The sequence below is a fragment of the Arachis ipaensis genome, chromosome B09 (assembly GCF_000816755.2).
Source record: "Arachis ipaensis cultivar K30076 chromosome B09, Araip1.1, whole genome shotgun sequence".
Taxonomy (NCBI): domain Eukaryota; kingdom Viridiplantae; phylum Streptophyta; class Magnoliopsida; order Fabales; family Fabaceae; genus Arachis; species Arachis ipaensis.
In genome coordinates, this window is record NC_029793.2 from 122,159,166 (window position 1) to 122,167,327 (window position 8,162).

The 8,162-nt window shown below is 29.1% G+C and overlaps 1 protein-coding gene across 1 annotated transcript in view; it reads left to right on the forward strand.

Moving 5' to 3' along the window:
- The window catches only part of LOC107618595 (putative G3BP-like protein), a 4,514-nt gene continuing 3,419 nt past the window's right edge, over positions 7,068–8,162 (forward strand). Inside the window, exons 1-2 of the mRNA XM_016320704.2 lie at positions 7,068–7,318; positions 7,538–7,672. Coding sequence (XP_016176190.1) covers positions 7,280–7,318; positions 7,538–7,672 — 174 coding nt within the window. The 5' untranslated portion in view covers positions 7,068–7,279. The remainder of the gene's footprint in view (positions 7,319–7,537; positions 7,673–8,162) is intronic.

The following is an 8,162-nucleotide window of genomic DNA, read 5'->3' on the forward strand; positions in this document are numbered from 1 at the left end:
AATAAATTTACTCTAATTATATTACAATTAGCTCATGAATAATATATACATGATTATATTATTTTAAGAAAATATCTTCATTATAATTATCTCAAATCAATATTCAATGCATTATTAAACTAATTATTAATCATAGCATTGATATTTTTATTCATTCTAATTATATTAATTGATATAGTTCTAATACTTATTCATGTACAATAATTTTATTAGTAGATAGTTGTATCCACAATTTTATTAGTAGATAGTTATATCCACAATAATTCATGCTCTAATTCTCATTCATTCTAATAATAGTTCATAAATTATATAGTTCTTTTTCTTCTGCTTTAATTAGTGGATAATAATAATAATAATAATAATAATAATAATAATAATAATAATAATAATGTATGGACACAAGATTAATTAATTAGTTAACAAATTAAATTTTAATTATTATGTTTTATTTTCTACTACTCATATCTTTATTCATTAGTAATTTTACATTTTATATTTACAGTAAATATTGAATGTAAAAAACAAAACAATAATATTGATTGTTATCTATTTTATTTATTTAGAGTCATAATTAAATTTGATATAATTATAACAAGTATCTAGAATTAATATTAATATGATACTATAATTTTAAGTTGTATAATATAACAAAAAAGAATGTAACAATTTATATCTGCTTCCTATATAGCAATAATATTATATATATTTATATATCTCCTCTTTTAGCTATTTCCTAAAAATATTGGCATATAATTAATATAGATAACATATATACTAAGCAAGTATCTCCATTGAATTAATCATAAAGGTTAATAAAACATAATGACATAATTTTGACTTAATTATAGCAAGTATCTCTATTAAAAATATTGGCTAATTATATATAGTTCTTTTTGTTTATCATTTAGAAATTCGTACCTCAGATATAGTTCTTTTTTTGTTTATTATTTTTCATACCTAATGGCTACTAACTACGATTCTATCAACAGTGTTACCTATGGTAGATTATGTAATGAAAAAGTTTGGAAAATAAAAGCAAGAATTATAAGGTTATGGAAAGTCACATCCAAATTTGACAAGAGCAAGACGACTTACATAGAAATGGTTCTCATGAATGATAAGATAAGTTGATTATTTTCCATGATTTTTTCAAGTGATGCTAGGTCCACTTTATAATTTTTTTTGTTCATATTTTAAGTTTATTTGAGTCAGAACGGCTTTTATACTTGCGATTGAAACAACCAAACTTGAGGCTAGGCAAGTTCAAGCAATTGCATGAGTGTATGGTTCGTGGTGAAACAAATGCCATTAACACTGATCAAAGAATTATATTTCCAAAGAGTTTTACCGGTGGTCCAAGGTACATGTTCAATAATTGTAAGGATGCTTTTGCAATATGTAAATATGCTGGATATCCAAATTGCTTTATCATTATGACATGTAATCCAGAATAAAATAAGATAAAAAGAGATGTAACACCCCAAAGACTCTATGCAAAGGATAGGCCAGATATCTTAGGTAGAATATTCAAGTTGAAGGTTGATAAATTAATTAAGGCATTGAAGAAAGGAATATTCTTTGGAAAGATTATTGGATGTAAGTATAACTAATCTTCTTACGAGTTTTTATTTACTCTGTCTAAATTATCTATAATACACTCATTGTATAGAACACTATCGGTATTAAGAAAAGATTATGTATAGAATACTTACATAGTACGCTCAATGGATAGTACACTATCTTGAGTGTATTACAGTACATTTATATAGTTTGTATTACCTCACGCTCATTGTATAGTACACTTATATAGTTTTATATTATTTTAATTTAGCATAATTTTTTCTTATTTACATTTGCACTACACGTTTAGTTTTATATAGTTTAGTTGTACACGAAACAATTATTTTTTTATAGAATCAACTATTTTTTAAATCACCCTGTCTAACTTTTTTGGAATATACTTAGTTTTATATGCTTTAGATTTTTGCATAAATCTTTATTTATTTTGTCCAAATTATTAATAATATCATATCTTTAAATTTGTAGATTGTCTAACCATAGAATTTCAGAAGAGAGGTTTACCTCACGCTCATCTTCTTTTATTCATGCATCCGGAATCAAAGCCACGAACTGTTGATGACATAGATAAGGTTATTAAGACAGAAATTTCAGATAAGTGGAAAAATCCCAAATTGTATACTGTTGTTGAGAAATATATAATTTGTGGTCCACGCGGTCATTTAAATAGTAAGAGCTAATGCATGATCAATGATAAATGCTTAAAGTTTTTTTCCAAAACATTCAAAGATAGGACAATTATTGACGAAGCAGGCTTTCCAAGATATCAAAGAAGACATGATGGGTGAACTGTATCAAAGAAAACTGTTGAGGTTGACAACTCCTTCATAGTTCCATACAATTTCGGTCTTCTTCTAAAATTTAGATGTCAAATCAATGTTGAGTACACTTACCAAACTTCAGCAATCAAATATCTGTTCAAGTATCTTCACAAGAGTAATGGCAGGGTGACAGCTGCATTTTATCAAAACAATGGATCTCAGGTAGATGAAATACGTAATTATTATGATTATAGATATATATCAGCATGTGAAGCTGCATAGAGATTATCTGGTTATCCTATTTAAATGAAGGAACCAGCAGTAATAAGATGGTCATTCTATCTTCCTGATGATATGCCAATTGTCTACAAAGATATTGATATAATTCAGTCAGTTATTGAAACTTCTTTTTTTCAAGAAATCTATATTGATTGAATGGTTCAAAGCAAATGAAGACTATATTGATGCAAAAAATTTGACTTATTTTGAGTTTTCAACAAAGTTTGTTTGGAATGGAGAGCATCATATGTGGACTCATAGAAAGCAAGGATATGCCATAGGAAGGATTTTTCATATACCACCAATGAATAAAGAAGATTACTATCTAAGGCTATTTTTGAACATTCAAAAGGAATGCACGAGTTTCAGTGATCTAAGAACAGTTGATGGTGTGGTTTATAACTCCTTTAAAGATGCATGCTATGCACTAGGACTGTTGCAGGACGAAAAATTCATTGATGTAATCTCTGAAGCAAGAACATTGCACTCTGCAATTTTTCTAAGGAGACTTTTTGTTGTTCTATTAACACCAAATAACATGAGTAGACCAGAGTTTGTTTGGCAAAAGACTTGAAACTTTCTCTCTGATAACGTACTATACGAACAAAGAAGATTACTACAAATAGAAAGTAACTATAATCTATTATAAAAAAAATTTTGCCATTGTAGAATTCAATTTAGCCTATAATTATAACAAAACATTGGATAAGGAATGTTAAAGAGTGATTGAATAAATACAATAATGCCTTTTTTGAGAGTAAAATTATCATACATATGATAAAATTGTTTATTGGTGTTCACTTTAACTTTTTCTCTTTCTTTGATAATATTTAGAAAATATAACAAAACAAAATAAATAAACTCATGAGTAGAAATTTGCATATGATCAAATAATGGGTGCTGTTAGCAGTAATATGGATGGACTTTTCTTCTTATATGGTCAAGGTGGTTGTGGAAAAACATTCTTATGGTCAACTATATCATGCTCAATTAGGTCTAAAGGAGGTATAGTTGTAAATGTTGCTTTGAGTGGAATTGCTGCACTTTTGTTGCCTAATGGAAGAACGGCACATTCAAGGTTTAAATTCATTTGACCATAAATGAATATTTTTTGTGTAACATTAAACAAGGAAGTCCTCTTGCAAGGTTAATAATCAAGGCTAAATTAATCTTATGAAATGAAACTCCAATGATAAGTAAGTATTGTTACGAAGCTTTAGACAAATGCCTCGAGACATCTTGAGGTGTTCATATTTATATAACGCTCATTTGCCATTTGGAGGTAAAGTTGTCCTCGGAAGAGATTTTAGACAAATTTTACCTGTGATTCCCAAAGGCTCATGGCAAGATATAATTCAATCTTCTATTAATTCTTCATATTTGTGGCATAACTGTAAGGTTCGAAAACTTACAAAAAAACATGAGATTGTTACTAGGTGAAAACAATAACATACAAGAACTCAGAAATTTTACAAAATGGCTACTCAAAATTGGTGATGGTTTGGCTGGTAATACAACAGATAGTGAATCGATCGTTCATATACCATCTAACATTTTGGTTAAGAATTTTGAGACAGCTTTGGATGACCTTATTGATTTTATATATCCAGATATGTTATCCAATTTATTCGTTGAAAATTATTTTAAGGATAGAACAATTCTTGCACCAACTCTGGATTGTGTCATTGATGTCAACGACAAGATGACTGTAGGGTTACCTGGACAAGAAAGAGTCTACTTAAGTTCTGGCTTTGTGTGTGCTGAGGAGAAAAATATAAAATTTGAGTTAGATGCTTTCTCACCAGAGATTCTAAATGGAATAAATTGTTCAGGTCTACCACCACACAAGTTGGTTGTAAAGGTTGGCGCTCCTGTTATGTTGCTGCGGAATATAGACCAAACTAATGGTTTGTGCAATGGAACGAGAATGCAAGTTAGAAGAATGAGAAACTATGTGATAGAATGCAAGACTTTAACCGGTAATAAAGTTGGAAGTATTGTTCTTATCCTAAGATTGAATCTAATTCTAAATAACGAAATATTACCGGTCAGGTTTCAAAGAAGACAATTCCCAATTATTATGTCATTTGCAATGACAATAAATACATCTCAGGGACAAACTCTATCAAAAGTTAGAATATACCTTCTAAGGCTAGTTTTCACCTATGGTCAATTATATGTTGTGTTATCAAGAGTAACGAGTAAAGATGGTCTGCGAGTGTTGTTGCAAGATCACGGACACTTGAAAGATAACTGCACAATGAATGTGGTATATAGAGATGTTTTTGAGAGCTTATAATGAAAATGTAATAACGAAATCTCTTAATTAAATTTATTAATTTATTAAAATTTATTACTATCAATTAAAAAAATTGACAAATTTTTAGTGCTAATGGGTAATGCATTCTTATTGTACATTTATAACTTGAGAATATTAAAATTATCATAAAAATTCGTATTATTTTATTCTCTTGATAAACAATTTTATAATTATGTTAATCATATAATTTTGTATACTAATATTAATATAATATTGTTTCAGGTATATATTTTACAGCATCAAAGGATAGTGTTGAGTTGTTATTTAGTAGGTTTAAATTATTTATTGTTTATTAGAGAACTTTCTGCATTAGAATTCTCTAATAATTTGTTGTTCATTTTGAGCTGATTTTGATACATTCTTAGTTCGCAATAAATCAATATATAAAAATTTGTTGGTAAATTTAAGTATTACTAGATTATTTATGGTGACATTCAGTATATATGTCTGAGTTATTGAAGAAAGTAGATTACTAAAATCGATTAATAACTATTTTAGAGTTAATCCAATTAACACTAGATTAAGAAAAAACAAACAATGCATAACATGTTACGTTTTTATTAATCAAATTATTATAATTTAAATTAATTTTAACAAAATAACTTAAAATTTTAATTTCAATCTTATCACGTGCATGTCACAGGTAATTACACTTGTTTAAGTTCTATTTAAGGGTTTATTGTTAGCCAATTAACACTGACAGAATTTAAATCTCCCACAATTATTTAACCAGACGAGTAAGCTAATCACTCGACCACTAACTCAAGAACATTAAAAAAAAAAAGGTGAATGCTACCCAACCCCTCTAAAATAACATGTAAGTTACCTTTATTATGTGTCACATTATAATTGGTCCTTATCTTAACCATAGTTGGGTTATTTTATAATTTATTATTCTTAAAATATCAAAGCTCCACTCCCTTTAATTGAAGCACATTCCACTCCTCCATTTTTTGTTCATCACTTCATCACCTAGATTCGGTCCTTCCAAGCACCATCACGTTCGTGACAAGAAGCGCCAACTTCATCGCCATATACTGCCCTCCCACACAATCTCTCTTTCTTTAGTGCATAATCCCTTAGTCACGTCGTTGAATTCCATCGCCCATAACTTATCCTTCCCAGTATAGCCAGCGCCTCTTTTTGCCATGGATCACTGCTTATCCACATAATTAATGGTTAATTTTGGTTATTAAATTTTTTTATTAAAAAAACATATCTTTATTTAATTACGTGATGGAACATATATTTATATGTAAAATATAATATAATAAAATAAATCTATTCAAAGTATTTAAAAGTATAATTAAAATTATGAACATACAAATATAATAATAAAATTTGTACTCCAAACAAATAAACATATTTTTTTATCATACATATATTATTTAAAAACTATAAAAAATAAGGTAAAAAAATTGAATTTTATCATTTTAAATTTCTGTTTTTAATTTTAATAATATATTTATTTTTAAATAATATATGTATGATAAAAAAATATGTTTATTTGTTTGGAGTACAAATTTTATTATTATATTTGTATGTTCATGATTTTAATTATACTTTTAAATATTTTGAATAGATTTATTTTATTATATTATATTTTACATATAAATATATGTTCCATCACGTAATTAAATAAAGATATATTTTTTTAATAAAAAAATTTAATAACCAAATTAACCATTAATTAACCAAATTAAGTAGTGATCCACGGCAAAAAGAGGCGCTGGCTATACTGGGAAGAGAGGTTATGTGGAAGGGCATGGTGATGACGTTGGCTTGGAAGGACCAAATCTAGGTGATGAAGTGATAAACAAAAAATAGAGGAGTGGAATGTAATTCAATTAACGGAAGTAGAGCTTTGATATTTTAAGAATAATAAATTATAAAATAACCCAACTATGGTTAAGATAAGGACCAATTATAATGTGACACATAATGAAGGATAACTTACATGTTATTTTAGAGAGGGTTGGTTAGCATTCACCAAAAAAATAAACTCTAAATTACTTTTTTTTTTTTTATTACTGCATATGTAATTTTGTAGATGCCTTTCTTTGTACGGTCTTACTTTGGGCCTCGGCCCATTCAAGATAACAAGACAAAAAATAAAACACGAAATCTTTTCCCCCGAAATCTCACTCTGTCTCTCTCCCCCGGAAAGGTTCTCTCTTTGTCTGAAAGGCTCCGCATTTTCTCTCTCTAAAACCCCATCCTCTTCAGTGAACTTACCCTCAATTTCTGGCTCTGCTTGCTTCCGCAGATCTTCAAAGGCTTATTGCGGATCCAAAGGTGGGGTTTTTATACAAATTCTAGGGTTTTAGGGGCCTTCTCTGCAATGGCCACTGCCTACCCCTTTGCCGTCAGTGCCGCCCAGGTTCCCTTCTTTTCTCTCTCAAAACCTCTGTTTTGCTTTTTCAGTGTTTGGATTCGCTTTTTTTTTCCCCTTAAAGTCAAAAAGCTTGTAATGAGAATGTTGAAGAGAAAGTTTCACACTTTTTAGCTGAAAAAGAATAAAAGCCCCCTTTTTTGTTGCGTGATGATTAACTAAATCCAAACACTAACTAATCTTTTGGCTATTGTGTGTGATTTTCAGGTTGGGACATACTTTGTGGGGCAGTATTACCATGTTCTTCAGCACAAGCCAGAGTTGGTGTTCCAGTTCTACTCTGATGCTAGCACCATGGTTCGAATTGATGGCAATGCTAGGGAGACTGCGACCGCGATGCTAGTAAATTTCTTAGCCTCCCCTTGTTTTGGTTATTGTTATCTATCTGTTTATAATTGTTACCTATGTAATGAAAGAATTTCATGAAGCACCATTTGGGGAAGGATCTTAGTTGATTGTTTGTAATGAAAATTTGGATTTTGATAGATTGCAATGGCATTATGGAAGTTGATAAATGGTTTAGATGAATGTTCATCTGTTTCTGATGTCATTATGAAGTATAGTTGTAGTGGTGTGGAGTATTCAATTGCAATTGGAGAGCTGGAATTGTTAGATGAATGTTTATCTGTTTGTGTGTGTTTTGTGTTGGAAAAGGTTGGAGGGGGTAGTGAGATGAAAATATCTTAATATCTTATCTAATCTAAGTTAAAATTCCTTGTTTTTAAAGCCTGTTGTTGTTGATCTTACATGAACTTTTTCCTTGGAACAAGTTTTCATAAAATTTGGCAGGGAGAAGAAACAGAAAGAAGAGAGAAGGAAAAGAGAGGAAGAG